This window comes from Falco punctatus (genome assembly GCF_963210335.1).
Source record: "Falco punctatus genome assembly, chromosome: 4".
Lineage (NCBI taxonomy): Eukaryota > Metazoa > Chordata > Aves > Falconiformes > Falconidae > Falco > Falco punctatus.
This window is the reverse complement of record NC_137583.1, coordinates 56,935,229-56,960,667: the sequence shown is the minus strand read 5'-3', so window position 1 is coordinate 56,960,667 and position 25,439 is coordinate 56,935,229. Positions and strand designations below refer to the sequence as shown.

General features: G+C 39.2%; 2 protein-coding genes across 3 annotated transcripts in view; both read right to left on the bottom strand.

The window, feature by feature from the left end:
• LOC308063769 (sodium channel protein type 5 subunit alpha-like) overlaps positions 1-878 on the bottom strand; it is a gene marked incomplete at its 5' end in the record, with an annotated part of 33,100 nt that extends 32,222 nt beyond the window's left edge. The window contains one exon of the mRNA XM_080387153.1: positions 724-878. Within this exon, the coding sequence (XP_080243279.1) occupies positions 724-878 (155 nt within the window). The remainder of the gene's footprint in view (positions 1-723) is intronic.
• LOC308063657 (sodium channel protein type 5 subunit alpha-like) lies at positions 826-22,886 on the bottom strand. Of its 2 annotated transcripts, none has more exons than XM_080386926.1 (3): positions 14,025-22,886; positions 5,277-5,560; positions 826-4,270 (listed from the first exon to the last, which is right to left on the bottom strand). In XM_080386926.1, the coding sequence occupies exons 2-3, from the start codon at positions 5,529-5,531 to the stop codon at positions 4,118-4,120; spliced, it is 408 nt and encodes a 135-aa protein (XP_080243052.1). In that variant the 5' UTR covers positions 5,532-5,560; positions 14,025-22,886; the 3' UTR covers positions 826-4,117. The 2 variants fall into 2 exon arrangements, with proteins under 2 accessions (XP_080243052.1, XP_080243053.1); XM_080386927.1 differs by lacking the exon at positions 14,025-22,886 and adding an exon at positions 13,153-13,166.
• Positions 22,887-25,439: the final 2,553 nt, after the last annotated feature.

The window sequence follows — 25,439 nt, the reverse complement described above, 5'->3', positions numbered from 1 at the left end:
TTGAACAGTGTAAACCGGGCAATTATTTTACAGTGGTCATTTTTAATTGTCTGAGCATATTGTAAGTATTAATGAACTACATATCAAGGATTTGTCTGAAGACTTAAAAAATAGAAACACATTTCTTGATTATTAGAGTTTCCTTATGAGGTAGCTCTTGGCTTGTGCACAGCTGCTTTGGTGTCAGCATCTTAAAATATGCATTTAAAATATAAACAAAGACTCAAAATTATGCATTTCAGGCTGAAATATTGGCTGAACTGGTACGATCTCCCTTCTGTAGCTGCTCTTAACCAGCATAAAAGCTTTCTAATTACTGCAAACTGAAGCTAAAACTGTCATTTTTTTGAGAAAAAGATCCCAAATTTAATCCACTGTCCTGGTGCCTCTACACATCGCTTTATTTCCAGACTCACACTTTCATTCACGGGATCAGTATGCCCATGCTTGACAGCCCAGCTATTCCTTTTCACTGCTTGCAATGCATCCATTCCCATGCACTCACCGCTGACTACATCTTGCCCTGCACAACTCCATTCCCTTCTGGGAAGACTAAACCACTGTTACACAGTGAGTAACAAAAGAAGGAGTCAATGCCCTAGGTCATTTCAGATGTGGTTAGGACCCACAGGTTGTACTGCAGACAGCTTTTTGCACCACAGCAAGAACTTCAAATACAGAGCGCGAGCGCAAGCAATCCATATTTTATATGTTCCCACTTACGCCATAACGATAACACTGAAATCCAACCAGTTCCAGGGATCTCGAAGGAAAGTGAATTCATTTAGACAGAACCCTCTGGCCAATATTTTTATCAATGATTCAAAAGTGTAAATGCCAGTGAAAGTAAATCTAAGGAAGGGAGAAAAGTGCCAGAGAGGAAAACAGCAGCATTAGCAATTAACAGATGAGACACAGGCAGACTATTTACTGTCTGGGCCAGCAAACCAAGGCAATGCTGCAGAGAAGCACCGGGCAGACTGCTGGTGGTTTCCACGTGTTCCATCAGTACCTGACTCACATGGAGTTTGAGACAGTAGTTGACAGCAGTCTGGACCCAGCTATTAACATGCATGCCAGTGACGTGGGTTTTTGGCCTTCAGCAATTCTTTTTCAAACTCTTTCATGTACATCCCTGTAATTTAAGAAACACAGACCTCCTAGCTACTTGCTAAAACAAAGATCAAAACTAGTATCTTCCTCTGGTTTCAAGTGGCCAAGTGAACGTGTGACGTGTTGTGTATTACTTTGGGCACGCAGCATCCATTTCTGTGCAGGATGTTTAAAACACTTAGAGAAATACAAGAGTACGGGATTTTCAATTTAATATGGCAATTATTCTTATTAATGGAAAATTATCAGTAAAAGCTCTTCTGGACTTACTGAGTGCACTTATCATTTCAACAAGGCAGCGATCTCCCTACAGAATTCAAAAGGCATTCATTTGGTAGTCAGCAAATGCAGTGAGAATTTATATGGATGTAGTGCTTCCCTTTTCGTTTGGAAAGAAGTGTTCTGAAGTTACTGTTGCAATGCACTTCAATAGTAGTCTTGATGCCAATGGCAGACACAACTCTTATCTAACCTTTAATGCTCTCATAGGTAGGGAAGTATCTGAGCATCTTCTGGAGACGTGTATATTAATACCATGCACAAGTCTTGTTCCTGCTTGCATGAGGATTTGCCATCCCCAGCTGTTTCACTGTCATGTAACATGAGATAGCCAGAAACAATTTTAGACCTGTATTTAAAAATAAGTATTTTGGAATCTTTTCCTTTGCATTAGGTGTTAGAATTATCAGAGCTCGTATTCTAACATATTTATGCCAAACTGAAAAAGTGAGAGCTGAAATATTCCTTTTTAAAAAAATAAAACCATGGGATTATCCGGCTTAAGTGTGACTACAAAGGCATGGATTTATTGTGATATAACATTGCAAGTGTTGGCAGCGCTGAAGATAAGAGCTTTACGTTCTAACAGCATCCTGCAGGCCAGGAGCTTCTGACAGAATGTTTTATTAGAGCAAAACTCAGCATTTCAGTATTATTAAAAAGAATTTTCAAAGACAGCAACTCTTGATGTGCTTCATCAGCATCAGTAAGAATGGGAAATGTGTCTGGAAAAAGAGCAAATAATTACTGAGTAACTTCAGAAAGTGGGATAGCAAACTGGAGCAGTAGGACAGACAGGAAGGTAGTACAACAGCCAAACTACTTAATCTGCACTTACTGTCTCCTATAACACCACAGTTATTGTAGAGACTGAGTTTAAAGACAAAAATACTCCCCCAAAGCAAATAAAAATGAAGTCCCAATACAAGCAACTTTCCCTCTAAAACTCCCATAAACTATTTTGAGTAAAGGTAGCAAGTCTCAATAATTCAATATAACTACAGAATTAAAAAACATGCATACCCACAGATACTTACTCAATATACTTGTTCCATGTAGGAGATTGAGAAGCCTTAGAGGACTCAGTCACAGCCATGAATGCACAATTAGTTATAATAGTGCACATGATAAACAAAGTGAATAATGTAAGTCACAGGAGTGAAGGCAAAGAATATGACATTGATTCAGAAATGTAACTAAATATTCTATCAGCCATAGACGTAGTAACTGGTTTTGATCTTAAAGCACATGTAAGAACAGCATGCACATGTGTTCGCTGATTTTGAGTCACAGCAGATAACAACACACTACCATTGTTATTCATGCCATCTGGACTTCTGTATGGGCTAGAGATCTGCTGCTCTAAGCATTGCAAACTTGGTAAAAACATCCTCAACCACTCAAAGAGCTGGAGGAAGGATGCATTTTTAGTTGCACTTTGTAGCATAAAAGTTTAAAACTTGCCCAAGGTCACACAGGTGAAGCCTGGACTTGACTCTAAATGGGCAGAACTGTGCTCTGCTGAAGGAACGGCGTGAAGTCTGCCAGGATTCTTGCAGGTGCCTCCAAGGTCTCCAGATGCCCATGTTCAGCCAACTCTTGGGGCTGCCCAGCTGCTCTCTGGGACCTGTTGACTATAGGGTGTGAGCAGGAACCTGGGCAACTAACTCATACGTAGACACCTAAGCTTAAGTGCCCGGATCTGGAGTAGAATCTCATGCCTTGGGCCATACCACACGTTCTGGCAATCCATAAGGTAGATGTGCATGGGAAAGACATCTAACCTTTCCATGATCCATCCTCTCCATCACCATAAAAAATCTCCTGGCTTTAGCTCTAGGCATGGTCAAACTCTCACAAACCCAGCAGCTGGACCACTAGTGTTGAAATGCCAACACCAGACAACCTGCTTCCCAGGGAAAGCCCCAGATGAGGGGTACCACTCCCAGGGATGTCTGTACCCTGCTACAATGGCAACTTTGGAACCATTGCAGATAACCCAGCACCACACAGCCAGGAGATGGCTGGAACCCTAAAATCCACACAGGGGATAGAGCAGACACTACATTGGGCCTGATTCAGCCCTGAGCAACAGCGTTACTGTTCTGGCCTCGTTCCCCAGTGCCAAACTGGAGCAATACACCAGTGATTCCCACCCACTAATATTGAGATATGAGGGGCGATTTACATTGCCTTTCTATTCCAAAGGCACTCCCGGCAACAGCATGCTTGGAAATTTTCACTTTCATATACCAAAGATACATATTTTTTAATCTAGTTCCTTAAAGAAGCAAGTTTGCATAATTTTTCTTTCTACATATTTTCATGTGTGCCTGCCTACCTCAGCCTTTTTTTCTTTAAACTTGGCCAATGGTTGATCAGCTTTGGCACATGAGCTGAATTTAATTCCTATAGTTTGGGTAAACAGCAGATGAGAAAGAGAACAGTGATCTTATTAGTCTTTTCACCAAGAAAGGTTTCAGCATGAGATACTTGTTTGTGAGACATCACTAAACCAACACCAGAGATCATTCTCGAAACACAAACCTGTAGAATATCAGGCTTCAATACAGCACAAATCTATTTCTAAAAGTAGCACAAGAGCACCTAGACAATAATAATTTCTAAGGTAATTCATAACTACAAGTAATCTGGAGTGAGGAAAAGGTTAGATTCATTCAATGCTCTAAAATACAAAAGCACAGGATTACTTAGGGTTTTGTAATCAAAAAGAGCTAATGAAGCCAACAAAAGGATATGAATGTACTAAAATTTTAATCGCTGCTCTTCGGATTGGATGGAAAGGACTGAGGATCCATAAGGCACGTGTAGCAGTAAATCTGAAGATTGTTTTCTGTTTGTTTAGCACCATGAAAGTCTTTAAAAATAAGAAAGAAACATGAAGTAAGTTTTTCAGGAAGTCAAACACAGATCATGTTTTTGTACTATATCCTGTTGTATCAGTGATGAGCAAGAGCTTGATTTGAACTTTAGTAATTTCTTTAAACGGGAAGACTTTTTTGCAATACTTTGCTATCCTTTCATCATAACCTGATGAAAGAGTTAATGCCCATTAACTGTCAACCTGCAAAAGAAGTCCTCAGCATGAACTTCTTTTGTAAACCTTAGGACTTGCAAACAGTTGTGCATACAACTAATCTTGCTTATGGCTGCTCTCTTAAAATAAATTGTGCCTCTCATTGAGCCAAGGCATACAGAGGTGGAGCGAAGAATTGCAGCCTTTATCATTATTTGCTGCTGTTGATAGTCATCCTGTAGCTCTAAGACTGTACAATTTAGTTCAAAGTATTAGCCGTTTCTCATGCAATAAGCATAAATTCCAGGGATTTGTTCCCATTTCTCTGTTCTTTATTGAAAATCATATTCTTCAGTACTTTATGACTAGAATATGGAGCTTGATTAAGTAGGTTTTAAGGATTCATCAGCAAATGTTTTAAAATAATTTTAACACTTAGGTGATAATTTATTGCACATCTAAGTGGAGCATAAGCATTGAGATGGAGAGGACCACATCGCTTCAAACTATGGAATTTAAGAAAGTCTACAATTTTACTATCATTTCTTGTAGATCTGATTCAAAACTGCTTTCTCTTCCTTTATCCAGTTTCTTCTGCTTCCATTCTGATTCAAATGTTAATCAAGTTCATTTAATTTAATTCCTATAATTCAAAATTAAGCTTTCTTTAAGAAGATTACAGCATGTCATTCAGCTGTGCCAACTGCAGGCATTATTATAACCTAGAAAAGGATGATAGTTTTTCCAAAGGGATATAAGCAAAATTGTTTGATGGATCATCCACATAAACTCTTCTTAGGAACACAATAAAACAAATTAAAATCCAAGCATCTTGGTTGGTTCTAACCTTACGATCTTTGTAGTATGGGTCAAGGTCCTCCAGTGGTTCCCCAATGAGCTCTGAAGGAGGACTCCCATAAAGAGCTGGTAACTTCTGGAAAGCTTTTAGGTCAAGTTGAGGGCGTGGTTTCTCCTCAGGTTTCTGGTCTATAGTAACTCTTCGACTATTCCTCTTGGCAGCGATTCTCTTTTTGATAGCAGCCAAGGATTCTTTAGTGAACTTACGGAAGTTGTTCGTACCAGGTAGTAAGAACTCAGCCATTTTTCATTCTTCTCTTCCTGTCACTAATTCTGTCCAAGTAATAGAAATAAGTAGAAAGGAAGCACAGTAGCTCCATAACAGGTAAGTTATGAACATTAAACCCATTGCCCATGCATGGCTAATAACACAAACTCTCTGAACCATCAGCTTCTAAAAAGAAAAAAAAAAAGATAGGGTCAATACCTTTTCCAGTGAGATGCCTGTTCAGAATTTTTCTAAAATTATGTGTATCTGATAGGTTTTGGGCAGACCTTTATATACTTAAAAGTCTCCTTAGATCACCTCATTTAATATACCTGTTACCTTAAATGCTCTTGAGCTGTTGTTCAGGTAAAAACTAAGGTACTAGTTTAACCCAGTGTTTGGAAATGGGACAGTAAAGCCCATCAAACCAGAACAATATCAAATGTGTGGAAGCTGTGTCTGCAACAGAAGGACCAAGTATTAAATTAACTAATGAAGATGTAGCTGCTCAGATGGTTAACCCATCCTGGTGGTGTCAGCACAGGAACAAGCAGCATCCAGGCGTCAGGAGGTTTGTGACCCACAGAGTCTGTACTGACTGACATGTTGGACAGAAATGCTTGATCTGACAACTGTCAAGCACAAAGTTTATGTTTTATGCCCAATTTTCCGAAGAACAAAAGTGACATCATACTAGCAAAATACTTTGCATTATTTAATAGAGAATTTTGGTCAGGTCTTGGATACGATCCATTCAACTAAATGCTACCTGAGTCCATACTTTGGCAGTGCAGTGAATTCATCCTTATTTCAATCTTCTACTTTAGCACTGTGAAAGGCTTCAAAGCAAGCCCATGAAATGCATGTACGTTGACAGTGAAAAAAATGAGAACAATACACAGAGTAAGATGATCCAGATGCATCCAGATGATCCTGCACCCTTGTGCTAAACTCACTCAAAAGCTCTATAAAGAGATTTCTCTAAAATATTGTCTTTGGTTATGACCTCTAGGAAGACACTGATCATTCATCACAGATTCACAGAGCTACTGAGCCAGTGCAGTCCCACCTGCAAACTGTGAAATGATCCCATCTGTTCGAGGACTTTACCCAGGATGGATCACTGCTGGGTCTGCATGGAAGAAGATCACATTAGAGGCACTCATCTAGGTCTTTCCACACAGAAACTTTCATCACCACTTCAGTGTGTCCTTCAAAGCTGACTTCGTAACTAGCAGTCAGCAATTAATCTTGGAAAGTTTAAGCTGTCCTTGCTGAACAACTGCCAAGTGACCTGTTCTTGCACTTTTCCTTTCCAGGTACAATATGCAACATCCCAGGAAAACACAAAGTCTGAATCAAGAGGCTTTGTTTTGCTGAAAATAGTTTTACCACTTGTGTGCTGACTCCCTGTATCTTCCCCTGCCATGCAACACCATTTCATTTCTCCCCAGAAAACATGATTTCAGCTTTTCCTCACTTTCCTGAACTGTAGGAAACCATCGTTGTAAGAACAACTGGAGGCCAGTGACAAACTAACTGCAGTGAAATCTTTTCATTTTTGCAGTCTGCCTGCCCCTCTCCCATTAAATAAGCACACAAAATTATAAATGTGAAAATTAACCTTTGCTTCCAGCACGAAATAGCAACATTTCTGGAAGAGAAATAGGACATTCAGGCAAGCATACTCATTATTTTATGCTTTTCAAGATCAAGCTAAGAGTCTGGAAGCTGTACATAGTATCGTAGCAAACATGAAAACTATAACATTACTCGCAAGTTTTCAGGTCTTCAGCTAGCCAGAGTGGCGTTTGTTTTGTTGATGCTCAGGGTAATTTAGATGTTGTGGTATCAGTAATGAGAGCTGTGAATGATGCATGAAATGACACAATTTCTGCGCAATGCACGGAGGGAATACAATAATTACTTTATTCTACTTTGTGCCAAATCATCCAGACATACCCCTCCCTCCACACAGCACTTCCATAAAAGTCTACCTGGTCTCAAAATTTCACCATTAAAATTCTGGGTTTGTTGCAAATTTCTTTGTGGTTTTTTCTCATCTTACATTAAATCATCTTTCAAATCCCAGAAAAGAAACTTTGCTAACACTATTCTTCCTGAAGACTATTAGAAGGCTGATCAACACCTAGGAAGATAAGATGTTGCCAGCTAAAGCCAAGGATGGGGAAATGGAAGGCAGCATGAGGGCACGGAGAATCTGCGTGTCGCCGGCAGAGCTGGAGACCAGGCAGGAGAATCTTTCCTGGTGGTTTTATAAATTTCTCCACAGGTGAACAAACATTAACAAATACATTAAGAAAAACATTAAGGAAATAAAGTCTTGTGCTTGCTGTCTCACAAGTCAGTAGCAAAATTTCCATTGACAGCAGCTGCAAGCCATGGAGCACAGGGCTAAACTACAGTTTCCATTCACTGGCATTTCTGAGCTACTCAGCCTAGTCCTGAATAAGATCTAATTATTATTAAAAATGGAGTAATGCAGAAAAAATATTCCTGATTTATTCAAGCATCTTAAAAATATTCCTAAAATCATTTCTGTTACTTATAGTCTCAGGGAAGATAACATACAAAGTACAGCTGAGATGTATTTAGGTTTTTATATGACCGGGGATAGACTTAGCAATTTGACTAAAAGAAGTAAAAAGTGTTAATGCAAAGTCCTTTTTGCCCTTGATGTCACAGATGCAGCAAAGTACCATTCTAGCCTTTTCTTAAGACTTGAAATACCTACAAAATAGTGTGACATTTAATGTCTCTTTAAAATGAAAAGTTTTCCTTTGACTGAAGAGCAGAGAATGCTTAATGAAATCAACATGACTGAAAAATACTAATAATAAAACAAAAAAAAATTTATGATTTGTTCTTTTCGCTGTCAAAGGTATTTCCTATGAATTATTTCTCAAAACCCAAAATGTCTAGCTAGATAGCTTTCTGAAGTGAGGCTGATTTCTTCCAAACGTGTTTTCCTCCTTAGGAATATTCATTTTGACAAACTAGGAAACAAGCTTATTGTCAAAGATGTCTTCTTTCCTTTTCTTGCTATTCTAATCATCCCAATTCAATCCTCACTTAATGAATAAAAGTTGTTCTCCATTATTTGATTTCCTGGGTTCATGATCTATTACGGAAAGAGGTGAAAACTAAAGTAATAGTTGACAATTCAACTGTTTAGTTTTTATTTGAAAAGTCAACTAAAGTAATAGTTGACAATTACTGTGATCAGCACGACCAAGGTAACTAGTAATCAGACTGGCCAGAATTACCTTATTACTTTTTTTTTTCTTTAGCTTGGACGATTGCAATTCTTGTCTGTTAGGACTGTCCCTTTGGATCAAAAATGCTTTAATAATATGCACAGAAATTCTCTTTTAAGTAACTGGAAGAACAGTTACTTGAAGATGGTGTTTGAAAAGCTTTGTCCTATTTGAACAACTAAATTTTTTTTATTGTCTTCAGTGCAGTTGATTTTGTAGACTTTTGCATCTTACACAGTGATAACATCCAGTGCCTGGAGAAGCAAAATTAGGGACTCAGGACTGATCCAGCTGTTTGTATCTCCAGTAACTCTTTCAGGAGCCAAGAACAGCAATATGGATCTTGGAAAGCCATGCCAACTGCACCACCCGAAGTTACTGTGGGTGTGTTGCATCTTTCTATAACTAAATTGACAGCAGGTAAGATGAATTTTTCTAGCACTGAATAAGGAATGACTGAGTTAACAGCAGTTCAAAGCTTCTGTAGAACTGGTCTATTCTTTCCTTAAAAACTTTTCTATATTTTGAGGCAGATGATTTAATCAAACCAAAGTGACATTGTCTTAATGGTCGTTAAAACATGTATGATAATATCTTTTTTATATTAACATATGCAATTTTTTAATCATAAAATAATTCAGGTTGGAAGGGAACTCAGGACGTCTCTAGTTTAACCTGCTCCTCAAAATGGGTCGGGTCAGTCATAAGGTCGGGGCTTTATCCAGGCAAATCTCCAAGGACAGAGACTGCACAACTTCTCTGAGCAATATGTTCCAATACTTGACTGTCTCAATCCATTTGGACTCCTTGTTCTTTCAGTTTATGTCCCTTGCCTCTTATCTTCCCACCAAGCACCACTATAATAACAGAAAAGAAATAAAAATATTGCATTAATTTGAAAAGCAAAAGACACACACACACACACACTTGCCCTATGCCTCTATATAAGGAAAACAAATATTATTCCTACTTCAGCCCATTTAGTTTACCTGTTTAGAGCAGCCTACAAGAAACATCTCACAGGTTTGAGCACCACCATCCAGCGTAGCTCCATTCAGGTTGCCAAAAGAGACAATGATCGGCATGTTTGCCCATTAGTTTCCCACCTTTAGAACATTACACCTTACCTGAACTGAGATGTGGCACCATCCTTTGAATATTCCAGGTGCAACCCCAGAATTTTTTTACCTTCTCCAGACAACCTGGCCAAGAGCTCCAGTCCCTGAGTCTCCCAGCATGATGTCCGAATGAAAGATGGCAACAACTGATCTAGCTACCCTATACCTCCTTTTCAATCAACACCACAGAGGGCACAGACCAGCTAATGCTAAGGAAACATATAGATTAAGATGCATGAAGAGTGCTGAAAAATGCAACTGATTTTTTCCATTGCCTATAAAACTTAGCATGAGATGAATTCCACTCTTTTCATCTGGCTTTACAGTTTACAGTTCCCAGCACTGGGGAATGAATGTAGCAAACAGAGTGGATATCCACAAAATGATTTAAAAAGACATGATAAAGCTTGTTAGCATTCATCCAGAAGCCCCTTTTGGTGGGATTCATCTCACCACACTGCGGACATCTGAGTTAGACAGCTCCATCTCCACCAGTTCTCCAACTGCCTGCTGAGACACTCTTTCAGAATGAAACGAATCACATCTCAGGGTGCCAGCTGACTTCAGTTGATGACCTGAGATATCTCAAATGAGATGAGATAAAGTGAACTGTGCACCCATTTGACTTTCTCTTTTTGCTGCCCCAACTGATGGACAGGTGCTGAACTTCCAGAGATTAGTTATTCCATAGTCAGTGGTAGGACCGGGCAAACATCATTAGTCACCAACAGACCGTGAACACATAAAAATTCTAGGCTTGCCTTATATTACATTCCTTTCTTGATGAGTACTTACAGGACAAGACTTCTTAGCAATTAGTGAAGTGTTAAGTCACATTTTCTTTTCCATGGTAAGGGTGGACTAATTTTCAGCTACTTTGCTATCATAAATAATTTAAATCTGTGCAGAGATCACTTTCGGTAAGTGCTTGAGCAAGTCAATTGACAAGTTGTCATATGGCCAGTTGCAAGCACTGAGGAAGTTAAGATACTCTGTGGCACCACATGAATCTGAGAGAAAAGAGCTGAAAAGCTTTTAATGACCATAGGCTAGTGCATGGCTGTAGGAGTTAGGGTGAGTTAGGTATAATCAGCATAGTTATTAGCATAAGCCCATGAACTTTAACTGGTAGCTTTGATGTGCCCAGGGAAGTAGCCAAACCATGGAAAGCAAACTGCTCGTCGTCAAGGAGTGCAAAAGTGTTCAGAAGTGGCCAGAATAAGGTTGTGAAGGCCAACAGTAAACGGGACAATGACAGCACAGTTTGATGTGAGTACATCAGCGAGGCATCCCCTACCCATGCCCATAACGAAGGACAGTGGGGGCAGAAGACAATGAAAGACTGGTGGGAAACACCATGACTCAACACCAGGATGCCAGACCATCTCTCCAACCTCTGAGGAACCCAGGGTGTGGAGAAGACCCCAGGAAACCCCACAGCCCAGGACCATGCACGGCATGGCTGGAGCTGCAGTACAGGGAAGCAATGTGCTCACCAAACAGCACGTGCCTGTGACTGAAGTGTGCTGAGAGCCAGGTCCATTGATCCTCCACACTGTGGTCTTATATGGTGACAACTGCATAGAGACTAAGATAATAATGTCCTTCCCATGCTGTTACCGAGAAGATTGACCGGTTTCTGGGCACAGATGACAGGGCATTAAAGCTCAGGTGTGCAGTTTTACAAAGCAAAGAGAAGAGACTCAGCCCTCTCCTAACCTGAATATTATGTGTGCTTAGAAAGCCCAAGTGAAATGGAACATATCTCAATTTTGAAGTGCCATACCATGAAATATCGGCTGGTCTGGGGACAGATTTAAGAAGCAGGGCTGGACAGCGTGAGTTCCTCATTCTTCAACCCCATGAAGAAAGGAAGAGGAGGAGGAAAAGGAGGAGAAAGGGAAATTCATTCATTTCACCGAGCTTGGCAGGCTGGGTCCTGCCAAAGGGAGGGCCGTGGAAGGAAGGAGCATGTGCTGCAGATTACATTCAGCAGCGAGGAGAGGGGCAAGTTGTGATTTTTAACCACATATTTTCTATAATGCTGTACTGAACAGCATTATACTGAAATGCCTGCGGAGTTTATGGATATTCAAGCTTTGCAGCAAACAGTGGGGATCTGAACTGTCTTCAGCCTGAAGGAATGAGAACGAAGCTCTCACTGCCTGTAGCCAGCCAGAGGCTAAGGGCACCTATGTAAGAGTTGCTGCAACTGTATTCATGTGACATTAATAAATGGTAACTTGGTTTTTTGCAATTCAGATTTAGGGCTCTAAAGGCCATACTGCTGATATGTCAGATTTTTTTTTTGTCACATGCGAGCAGTGTTTCAAATGTGGTTAATGTGATTAATGGTTCTATAAACTTTTAGCTCATATTAATATGACTTGATTGCAACTAGCAAAAGCTATAGAAAGTCAGTGAAATACAGAGATCGGATTTTGGACTGATACCATTAACAGAAAATACTAAATGCACTGAAAGTATCACAGATTTGCTGTTTTGTAGTTCTGAAGATTGGTTTCATCATGTACATTTTGATACAGAAAGGTCTTTTAGCAGCTGAATATATGCTTTAGAGGACAAAACTTCAGATACAATATAAAAGAAATGTTTCTCCCCAAGATCATAACAGAAGTGGTCCATGAAATAAAATCTGGAAAAAAACACCCCTCCTGTTAATAAAAGAGTGAGAAAACTTTTCACATCAGTTTGCAAAACAAACCCCTCTTGAATATACAATTTAAATTTTGATTGCCAGAAGTTCAGGGATTCCACAAATTGTACAAAATTTTCAAATTACATGGTCTTTTGTTTGCCACATTTTTCTACACAGAAACATTTTTCTAAATAAATTAAAATGTATCTAAACAGAAGCCAGTTCTGAACAACCCACTTGCACACCTCGTGTCATTATTAGGCTCCTCACTTTTCATGATTAACTTTATGATTTGCCCTTCTCATCCTACAGAAAGAAATCCAAATTTCAAAGAACTTTTCTCCATTGGTATGGAAAATAGCCTCAGGTTAAGTCAAATAATTAGAAAGAAAATCAAGATGTAGTACAACAAAAAATCAAAACTTATGAAAGATGACAAAGGAACAGTACTGGTACCATGGGATGAACCTCCAGAGCACCTGGCTCTCTGAGGTCTCTGTACTGGTTACATCCACAAGTTTATCATCCCTATCAACCTAATAAAGCACTTTCCTATATTGTACAGCTCTATTCCACTTAAAATCATTTCTCAAGAGGCTTACCTGTTGTCTCTGTGGTGAACTGAACACACATAAACCACTCCGAGCAGATAAAAGCTTTTGCAGCTGCTTCAAATGCAAACCTGAAATGTTTAATATCTTCGGCTTCATCAAAGCAAACAGACCATTTCTGTGAGTTTTAAAAGACTGCCTTCTTTTCTATCGCGCATTCACCACCTAACAGCAAATTGTATGTTCTTCTGATTGCATAATTTGTTAATTTGCTTCCCCATCAATATTCATGTATTAGTTTATCTGCTCCAGTTTATCTCGATAAAAGCATTCAGCAAACACAGCCCAGCATATTCCAGAATTAAAACAAATTCAATTAAGCCTTTTTAAACAAAAACCACATTCATTTAAAATAAGATCCATTCTTCTTAAGTCTCAAAAAATAAATGTTAGTATCAGAACAATGTTACTAAGCATAAACCTATGTAAGAGAGACTAATGTTACAAAACTTAATGTTATTGAAATTTTTCTCTTTACTTTGAAATAAGTATTATAACTAAAGAATCTGAGATTTGTATATATAATATATCTCTGCCACTTTTATGCATAGAAGAAAACCTTCCTTATATACCTACTCACTCTTCTATGTGTTATTTTTGACCCTAGTTAACTCATCTCAGCAAAATAACAAGTCAGAAACATAGGGGAAACCCCTGTGCAAGCATATTGCACAGGAGAGAATAAATACTCACTCCTCCCCACTTTCATTTTCTTTTACACGCCACTCACCCAGAAAAAAAGTTTCTGCTCAGGTCCTTTAAAGTCCTTCAGGCAAATAAAAGGTCACTGAATCCTGCAGGAGACCCTACCACAAACCACCTTTTTTCTAAGAAGAGAAAGTGCAGCAAACCACAGGACTTACATTATTTTCCATCCTGCTCAAAGGAAGGTTCAAGGAGTCACTTCTTTCTATGCAAGACAAACATATCTCAGCCCAGTTATCTCCCAAGTAATAGTTGGAAAAAGCTCCTCACTGCCTTTACCATCCCTATGACCCCTTTCAGCAATCCCTCGCCACTCTGCCAATACTCTTCCTTCAGGAACTGTGTTATTTGTACATGGGGGGTGCGGAGGGAGGCGTCTATTTAGCCATCAGAGTAACTGATGTGATTATACAAGGTCTCACGGGAAAGGCTGTAACCTCAGTAAGCAAAGCTGGGGAGGCTCTGAGCTGAGTATTTCTTTAAGGTATTGTTCCATCTCTGGATTTCTGAGTGTCTCACAGAAAATCGGGAATGAAGCAGAGCAAAGTAGACAGGAAAGGTGGGGGAAATGTGTCTGTCAGCCTCACAGTGAGAGCTGTCTGTACGGTGACAGTATTTTTATAAAAGACATTGGCCTTTATATTTTATTTTAATATTTCCACTTCAGTGCTCTGCTTTAGTAAAGTCAGAAAATGTGCGATGCTGAATCTATAAATTAAACTGAAAGACTATGACTGAAGCTGGGTAGAAGGCAGGAAAACTGATGACTGTTACCTCTCTGTATCTGTGTGCGTATACTTGTACGTATATGTGTGTATGTATATACGCACATATATATAAATTAAATGCCAGCGCATCTTTATGATTCAGATTAATTATATACAGATGATGATATATGCAAGGAGCAGGTGAGGAACCTGGAAGAGTTCACTCACTGCTGGAACCTGCAACTGCTCCATGGCTGAAGCCGCTGTTGGGTAGGACAGGAGAGAGACTTTATCTTTGCGGCTATGCCTGCTCTGCTAGAAAAGAGGGACAGGGCTCATCCTCTGGCCCTGAAGCTAAAAGGCACAGTAAACTTCTGTCCGTAAACCTAAATTTTCTTATTCTTCAATAACAGGGAAGTAAAACGAGAGTCCTCCCCTCTGAGGAGGGACCTGTGCAACTTTGGAGGTTCCTGCCACTCCTGCAGGAGAACCAAGATTTCTCTTACTGACTGTACCCATTTCTCCGTGTGGTTTTGTTTAGGGACAGAGCATGACCTTGCTTACAGTCTGATCCAAAGGCTCCTGAGTGCAGTATTTCTGAATTACCCAGCCGGCGGAAACTTTAAGGCAGAAGGAAGACATCTTCTTTGCATTAAGCATTGGCTGCACAACAGGAAAATTTAATCACCAGACACTGGAGAGAGAAGCTAAGGCTGACACATTCATTTCAAATTACACTTTGCTTTCAGGACATCTAATATTTCACCTAGGTAAAATGGGATGAATCAAAGGAAGGAAAGCCAAGTGACCCCTGGATGGAATATGAGATGGTACCTCTGCAGCATGAGAACGCATCAAAGATACGAACACTGTCTAGACCCAGAAGATCTGGGTGCTGGATCCTTCCCTATGCTAAATACAGTCAGGATCAATATAACAATTGGTTACCCCATCTGTATTTTGTTCTTAGCAGTTTTGGATGAGGTAGAAGAGACACCTTCAAGAAAATAGTCTTGCAATACACTGAGACAAATGCTGTTTTATTTTCTGTGGAATTTGGGTTGATTGATTGCTAATCTCCCTCTACCTTTAAAGTTACCTTCTTTCAAAGTATGTAGGACTGTAAGAAATGGGGGAAAGGAGTCATGATGGTACACCAGGTCTCTAGCTTTAATGCACTGGTGGAACATTGTCATCTTTTGGCAAAATCTTTAGTTCACTGGGCTCTGAATTTAATGACAGTGTTGATGTAGGAAATTAAATTATGTCTTGGATGCTTCGGACAGGGCACTGCTCAGAAGGTTTCATGTCATGGGAAGGAGCACATCTGTAATGATCAGAAGGACTATTCACAAATGAAATTAGGAAGCCTCATGGCAGGTTAAAACAGAGAAGAGATTTATTAATCCATCTGACTTCACAATGGTCACCACTATCACACTTTAAACACTTTTAAATACATCACCTACAGTAAGTAGCATGGTCAGATCAGTCACACAAATCTCAGACTTCATGACACAAGCTCAGTTCATATTATCTCTTGTTCCCTGCAAGCTATCTGTCTTACATAGCTTTAAACCCATTAATTTTATGACGTTTGAGCTGTCTGAAGCTTTGCTTACCTACCCATGAAGATGGGTAAAGTTCGCCTCCTTTGTATAAACATCTGCACCTTGCATTCATGTGGAGGGAACAGACAAATAATAAATATAGATTTAAAAATATATCTATGCCTCCCAAAGAAATATATGGATGTCCAATAGGATTTTCAGTGCCTGAATGACATTGCGATCAATATGATGTAAGCTTCTAATCACTTTTAAGAATGCCACTATAAAGTGTCTCTAACATCACCTACATAGATAACTTTCATATCCATCTCCAGTGCTAATTTACTCGCATTTCACCCAAAGTTATAGACAAAAAGCAGACTTGATGCAGTGGCTAGTCTTGCCTTCGTCCCTATTAGCTTCGTCCTCTGCTTTGGGGGAAAGCCTGCAGTTTCTAGAGGCAAGAAGGAATTTCTGTCATCTAAGGGTGAACAAAGACAGTGGATTGATTGGCACAGATGATGTGCAGCTGTAGCTGTTCCTGCAAGGTGGTTAAATAGCTCTGAGGAGTAGGGGAGGAGAGCCTGGATGGAGGAGGAAAAACCCTGATGTAGCAGACACAAGGAGCAATGTGGTCTGGAGTATCAGCATAGACAGTAGAACCTGACAAAGTGAAGCCTTGTTGCAACCTGCTAGCTTTGCCTGTGCTGCAATAGTCATCTATGGGTGAAGAAAGCAGGAATGGCATCTCAGGTCTATATCTGACTTTCCCAGGTCATTGTACTAACCTTGAGATGGGCAAGTTACTTGCCAGCTCTGGCCCAGGCTGAATCAGAGATAAGCTTAGCTCTCAGTAATTATGAATATCCCAGGGTGTTTTCAAAGGGCACTTTCTCCTCCAGGTTGCATTCAAGGTACATCCCTCGGTGGCGGTGGTGGCGTAGAGAGTTATCCAAGCCCTTTGATGACCCATGATGAAGAGATAACCAAATCAGCTGTAGCAGTCAATGAGTTTTACCCCGTGACTGCTTGGGAAAGGAGGTGCCTCACATCATCCATGCTGGGAAGGGTCACAGCTCCCTGCAGAGCCTGCAAAGGGCAGCAAATCCTTGGAGACTGCAGAAATGCCTAATTGCAATAGCTGAACAAAATGCATGTTTATTTAACAGTGAGAGAAGCAGTTATCTAGGCTCTGTTGACCACGCTGATGAAATCTCCCCTGAGTATAAACAGGAATCCAGACATGTCCCACCTCCTTTTAAATGTATGGGGAGAAAGTAGAGATTCCCTGCTGGACAGGGAAGGGTGAGGCACCTTTGGCATTGACTTTTGCTCCCCTGTCCGAAATTAAATCCTCATTTTGCCCACTGAACTCCCAGCAAGGCTTTTTAAGCCCCCTCTCCTCCATCAGTAGGAAAAGAGAAAGATCTCCAACCTCAGCAAATTCAAGTTGATGAGAGCATCTGGAGGGAAATAAACCTCAAAGTAAAAGATATTTTAAAAAGTAGAAATGTAAATGCTGCTGCGACAAAATTTCAGCCTTGCTAAATGAAGAAGACGAGCCAAACAACATTACCCACTTGTAAAGAAAACATACAGAAATAGTCTTTAAAAAAATCAAGGTGTTTAGAAGGAAAATGTACAGAGGTATTTAAAAAGCCGAGCAATTTGCAAATGATACAGAAATGGCTTAATGGGATTAGGCAAATATTTGATGTTAATGGATATTTGAACTTGAGAAAAATTAATACTTAAAGACAAGCGAAATGTATTCATGTGATGTATGTTTGCTATTAGAAAAGAAGAATATTCATTAAATGTAAAGTAGTTTAATCTACAATAAAGCTGAATAGTCAGCTTAAAGTGAGATTCAAATTGCCCTTTAGTTTTACCCCCCACAGTGTAGCAGTAACTTTAAGGTAGGGAATGGTTACTTAAAACCAGTACAAACCAATTTAATTTCTTAGTTCCTTTTAAAATAATCTCCAACTTATCTTTGTGTGTTTCCTGATGATGTTGTAATTGGTATGTGTGTTCTTACCTATCCGTTATGGTAAATTATGCTGCTTCATAGCAATTTAAGAAATAATGAATGGAATGTAGATTGTGAAAAATTATATATCAGGTGTAGCAATCAGTCAGTATCTATCCAGGTTTTTATACCGATTTCATTGCTATAGTAACAGGGACAGAATAGTGAATACAATGGCAGCTTTAATTGGGAGAAAGCTCATGAATTGCACAAGTGCAATCAATTTTTAATATGTCTGGGATCTCACACCACCACCAGATTTAGTAAAGATTATTTTCTGGTCCTTTCTGAAAAGTTCAGTACGATTTGGAAATCTTAACTGTGAATTCCTTTTGCATTTCACAATCATCTTCTTTTAAGGATACAGTGTGGGCGTCCGTTTTGTGACTGCCCCCAGGTTTCCATTTCATAAAGACGCACCCCCTGAACCATTTCAGCTGCACAATGTCAGGGAAAGAAGAGGAAAACCAAACAGAAAGCATTACTATCTAACGTGTAAAATAGACCTGAATTATTCATCTGGGAAAGGAAAAATGTCAGTGTTGTGATACCTTTTCTTCTCTGTTCCTAACAATATTTCAGCGTTAACACTCTTTGACAGATTTCAGATATGCAATGCAGAATTATATACTCGTTAATCAAAAGAAACCTTACATACTCTGAGCAGTGTACCTATGACTAAACCAATAAATGATAGCTTTTCGATTGCGAGTACTGTGATTTCTAATGCCAACCAAAACAGACTGAAAAAAATTATGTTGTAACTTCCGTGACTGTATTACTTCAGTATAACAATTTTGGTTAATTTGTATAAATATGAAAAATAAATGAAAAAAAACTGATACAGTTTTAAACAGATAAATTAAGGACCATTTTACCCTCTTTATGCTTCCTCTTTTGATAAAGAAATGACCATGATGAGATTTATATCAGAAAATTTCCATTTAGGGATGTGTCATTGATTGTTTGGGTTTTTGTAACACTTTTATAATACAACAGAGACTGAGATCTTCTGGTCAAGAGGGGAAACCCTTGTAAATTGCTGTTTATGGGATGAGTATTATTATACGTAGGGTTCATAGCCCAGTCTGAAACCAAGGAAATGATGCTGCAGAGAGCTTTTAGTGATTTATGAAGGCCTTTTACTGCACAGAGATTAGAATAGCTTTTATAATATATTACATTGCTGCTTTATTTTAAAAGAATAGCTGAAGCCATTTTCTGATTCACATAATAGTGAAGTCTAAATGGTATAAAGTAGTTAATTGGCGTTTTTGTCAAAATAAAGACCTAGTATAAAGGAATCTCATTTCCCTTTATCAGAGAATGAAATTATTTTTTTTTTTTAAATCATTGTGATGTAAAATTCAGACTCTTTTCAATGGATAATTGGTATTACAGAGTAACAGGAAATTGCTTTCTTTGTAAGTATGTATTAAAATCATTCTGTTACATACAGTACTCTTTAGCTTTCTAAATGGTCCGATGCACATTTCAATCAGGAAAATTTGCTTATCATCTACTCAAATGGAAAAATATGGATTGCTCTTTTCTCTCTCCTCAGTGGTCTATCAAAATAATACTAAGAGAATTAAGGTAGTGAAGTAAATCAAGTTAGAAAATTAATATTCCTAATACTATTTCATCAAGCAGCATTAAGCATATCTAGAGATTTTCCTAGCTGTATCAGACACGGGATATTTACTCTTTAAGAAATTTATTTTATCCATTATATCTCTATTTTTTTTATGAAGAAGCAAAGCACAAAAACCTGATTATCTGATGTAAATCAGAGGCAATTTCAGTTAGTTGAAGATATTACACCCTGGAATGAAGGTCCAGGTTGCTGGAGCCTTCAGGAGCAGCCAGTTGTAAGGACCTATATGCAGAGCACAAGTGGATAAGCAATTTAATACATACTAAGACGACTGACTAAAGCATCTGTTTGGCAGAGTATGGTGATGTAGAGACTGTATTATTCATCAGATTGGAATAGCTGAAAAAGATTGTCAAATAAGCTTGGGAAATGAGGTCCTCTTCTATGTGCGAAACATCTGTAAGAGAAGATCTAACCCAACAACCCCCAGTCGTTGCACCAGCCTCTGCACTCTGAACTACATTCTCAATTCTTTCCACCTGATCTGGAATAGAGGAGCCCATCACAGCCTGCTATCTTCAACGAGTTTCTGCAGGAATTTTCACTGTTTCCTTTGAAATCTTGATAAAATAACTCTGCACCTACTACATAGCTCTGTGAGGTCTTCCTTCAGCATCTCCACCTCATATTTTTGGATTCCTGGCAATGGCTTTGCTGGCTCTGGCAGTCTGTGGTAAAAGAGAACTGAGCATGCAGTATTTTTTTCCCCAATTTTTGTACATTTTCAGTTGATCTTTAAAATTCATATGTAACAGAAGGAGTGTGAGAAGAGGCAGTCTTCATGGTCATGGCATCCATTCATTACCACAAGGCTTTCCAACCCAGTAGCCAGTTGAAGTAACTAGTAGCCAGTTGAAGAGCCCTAATCCTGCTGATTTGAATTAAGCGTGTTCATTCCCAGTGGGCTGCCCCAGCCCTCTGACTGAGGGCTCAGATACCTGCTCTTTTGCATGATCTCCCATTAAATCTGGCCTGGGAACAGCAGCAGCAATGACTTGGGGAAGGAAGAGAAGTTTTGTGTACAAGGAGCCACATTAATCATAGGATAAATATATGGGTATTTGCAAATTGAGAAAATCTTGTGTTCTTTGAGCCAAAAAGTAATGTAATTTGATGATAATAAAAAAATATTTAATGACCTTTTTAAATATATGAGGATGCTTTCTGTCATACCATATATATATATATATATATATAATTTTTTTTAAGTTATGCCCGTGTGGAAATTAAGACCTTTCAAGCATCAGGTATCAAGAACTTTCTTTAAAGAACAACGGGAAATGACTAATACAAATACACAGTGAAGCCATTTGGTCATTTACACAAAGGAATCTTCCTCCAGTTCTTTAATGGACTAATGCATGTCGAATTGTAATGGGGCTAATTCGCTCAACACCTACTTAAGGAGAAGACTCTGGGGTGCCTGATTTTTCCCCTCTCTTGGGTCTGAAAAAGCAATATATTGCCTACCTGAAAGCATCTGTGACACTTTGATAGATACAGTGAGCTGCAGCCAATGCATAATTGGACGACGTTAAGAGAAGTGTCTGAAATTGCCTCTCAGAAGACATGCTTTAAAAGTATCAAATTCAACAAACAGAATGGACAAAATCTAGAATTTGTTTCATTACTCAATTTGCCCTCATCTTCTCAAGCTAAAACTAGAGCTTTGGATTTGTGGAAACAGGAACACACGATGGGAAGGTCAAAGGGATCTTCTGCTATTGCAATGTGTTGTTCTAAGCATCTGCACTTTGTCAGCCACAAGCATTTTTGTGTCAGAATAATATAAAGGCCAGAGGAAGCACTAATCTAAAATAACACCAGTGCCTCGCCTGGATTAGTCATCTTCATATTTCTTGCAACACTTGAGCTTCATTAGCCTCCAAAAGAGAAAATTCAAGCAATTTGTCTGCTGTAGTTGGGTCCTGTTGTAACATAACATGAACACACAAGCATATTTACACATATAAAAGCTTAAATATGGTGGGTTTTTCCTGAATAAATGAAATGCCCTGTAGGTGGGGCCACACTTTTATGTTATTTTATAAGCACTTTTATTCTTAATGAATATACTTTCATTTCATACATATAAATGAAATAAGTTAATTTCATTAATTTAAAAGAATAAAAACATTTTCTAGGTACCGGACATGTAACACCTACAGCACAAGATGTTTAGAGGCTGGTTTAATTCTCATAGCTCAACCAGAACGTTTTTATCATGCATTTTCTTGCAACACATAAAATATAAAGAAATTAACATTGAAAAGGAAAAAAGGTGAGAAAAGTGAGAGGGAAAAGAAAGGAAGTGCTTGTATTTATCTACAAGTTTCATACAGCATTTTAGTTACTGAAACGGGGTTAATTTTCTTTTTTCAGTGAGGGAGGTTGACTTTTGACATAAAGTATCTTTTCCTCTGCAAACTGTACCATCAGTTCATAATACCAGACCTGGTGCACAGGGTAGGGATACTCTTTAAGGTAGCAAAATCCAACATTTTTCACACAAAATTAAAAGGCTTTATAGCAACCATTACTTTGGTATGTTAAAATATTTTATTTGGGGGATGTTGGGCCTGTAAACACTCTTTGGCTTGAAATTCAAACAAAAGCTGAAGGGATGGTATTAATAGCTGGGTTTGATTACACCCAGAATCTTAAAACTGTTGGGATTTATGGGAATACACAAGTATGCTTCCACTCTTCATTTACAATGTTGGGGAACCGTAGGACTGTCTTTTTGTATTGATCGAGGCACACATACCCCTTATCATCCCATTGCCAAGAGTCTGTCAAGGGCAGACCTTATCTTACAGCATTTCTGAGGATTTACCTCTCTTCCTGGAGTCTGAGGCCAGCCACACACTTTTCCCTCTGCTGTGGTAAAGGACTTGGGCATTCAACTTTGCATTGAGTAGGGCTGGCCCTAGCAAGAGGCCAGCAGCATTAGAAACCCAGCAAACACCTTTATGCTCTGCAACACCGTAAACAGATGGAATAAGGTGAAAGCCTTACAAGAGGGATGGAAGGACATTTGGTTATGTGGAGAAGAAGGTTTATAAAATTGCCTTCAGAAAACAGGCATTTACAGTGATCCTCTTTTTTTAAATCTATGAAACACGGGCACTGTTTAAGCAGTGGCCAGGAAGCCAGGTTTCAGCCATTGCATTTTCCCCGTGAGAAATGGCTTGTTGGACAGCATGTGTGGGGCTATGATGTGGCACTTGGAAATGATAAGCCTCTGCCAAAGAGGCCCATGGTTTTCTCCTTTACTACAGCTGGAGGTAGGATTCAAATCCACTAATTAGCATCATCAAATCAGGAACTCTGGAGATAGATTTCACTTTACTTGTATATTATTCATGGCATGCTATGAAACATTATGAAGTTAATTTAATTGCCCTGCAATTAAAATACCTGTTTCTGTATACATAGATAAACATACAAAATTCATAACCTTAAGATGGCTGTTGTCACTGTCTCTATAAACATTAAGATGAGCAAACAGGTTCTAAAATTGTAATTTTTTTTTCCAATTGCCCCATCTTTAACAACTAGAAAAGCCCTTCTCTAAATATTTGCTCATTTATATTCCTGACTGGATAATTGCAGAAACAACAGCCATGCCTGGGTGGCAGAGTCAAATACTCTCTGACCAGATTCTTTTAGATCTTCCACTCATGGAAGGTGTGAACTTTGATATAAAATCTACTGATCTGAAGGTATTTGACATTATATGGGATTTTCAATTTAGCAGATTGATACCTAATATGCTGAAATTGCAATACAAATGTAAGGTTACACTTAGCAAAATTCAGCACTTGCAACAGACAGTTCAATCACAATACCAGTAGGATCTCTGTTACCCTCTCTAGGACATGATGCTGGGTGTCCTCAGTCACTGTGAAGAAGTTTGCTGGCAGAAGCACCTCAGTTTCATTTCTCTCTTTGAAATTCTTTTGTACCTGTTCTGGTTTTATACTCTCTGTTGAGCTGAGCCAGATACACACTACCCCCCTGCTCCTCTTACTGGCTCAAGACGACGTTCCCTTTTAATGTACTCAGGGGGAAACACTTCCATCACCAGCTGATCCACTCAACTGTTGATGGCTGTTTATCTAAAACAAAGGCCACCCTCCAGCCCCTTTTATGTTGAAGCTGGCTTTCTCTGCAACAGCTTATGGTCAGTCTCACCCTACCTCATTCCCTGCGCCTCCTGGGCACATCACCCTTGCCCATCTCCTCTGAGCCCATCTCATCATAGGGTTTTATTTACTTATACAGGGAGCAAACACCTTTGCCCTGGACTGAAAATGGGGTAAATGTAGAAAACAGTTGGGCAATTATCGGTTTTAACAAAAGATATTTTTTTTGGCAGCCAGGTATATCTATGCATGTCACCACACACATAATGAAACAATACAACATAATGAAACAAAGTAACACTGAGATACATTTTGATTGTAAAAAACAACTTCTTTTTATTTAATATGGTATTCAGCTGAAGCAGAAAACCAGCTTAAGCAGTTTAAACATTTACGAGTTTAAGGCTGACACTGCAGGCTGTAAACTGATCAGAACATACAGCATAAACATTTAGAGATTCTCAAATAGATGCCAACTAGTCACATGAGCAGCAGAATGAACAAACCCCTTTTCCTATGACTTTGTATTCTGTTGGTGGGTTCCCAGGTGTATCAGAAAGTGAGGCTTGCACTGACTTTATCCATGCTCATACATCAATACTCTCTCTTTCCTATCTGGATGTTTTGGGTGCTTGTCATTTGGATTATTGGCTGCTCTTTAAAGGGATGAGCCCCCTACTCATGGGAAAGCAGGAGACCTTAACTGTAACCCATTATATTTTACGTTCTCGCAGATATCAGACATTCTACCTTTTGCACAGCTGGCAGACAAAACAATTTATAGGAGGAAGCTGAAGGTACGGAGGGTGGACACAATGGACATAAGCGGAAGGATTCTATTGAATGGGATGTCAGAGAGCCTGAGAAATGAGTGGTGGGTGCTACACACATGTGACGTGTGGAATTTGACTCTATAACTCGAAAGTTATAAAGTAGGTATGTTTATTGCACGCAGATGCACGGGGGATCGCTCCTCCACAAGCGTGCATACCCGAAGTGACGAACCATCCCACATTTATACAATGAAACAAATGAATATTCAATTAACGCCTATACATATTCGTTACCTAAACCCCGCTTCGTATGTTAATTAGCTTATCAGTCCGTTTCCTGGAATGTGGTGGTCTTGCAGGTTTTTAGGTGATTCATGTTCTTGTGACCATCTGATCTTCTCCAGCAAGGAGACTTAGCACTCCCTCCCTCTAGATAGCATTGGAATGTCTCTCATCTTCTCTCATTCTCTTTTAAATAGCCCCTTTGTTAGAGGAAGAAGGGCAGGCGTCTCCCCGTCTCCCCTTTGTTAGAGGAAGAGGGGCAGGCGTCTCCTCAAAAACTGTAGTTGTCTCCTCAGAGCTGTGTGCCTATGTGACCAGACACCGCACCCATGACTAGTCACCATACCCACATTTCTGAGTAGACATATACAATCACAGTCGGTGTTAAGCGTCCCCATTTCACACTATTTCTCCATATCACATG

What these genes read in the sequence shown, in the direction of transcription:
- LOC308063657 (XM_080386926.1), bottom strand. Translation starts at nt 5,531, where the DNA reads ATGGCTGAGTTCTTACTACCTGGTACGAACAACTTCCGTAAGTTCACT. An exon ending in CATACTACAAAGATCGTAAG is followed by an intron (nt 4,271 to 5,276) that starts GTTAGAACCAAC and finishes TTATTTTTAAAG; the next exon opens with ACTTTCATGGTGCTAAACAA.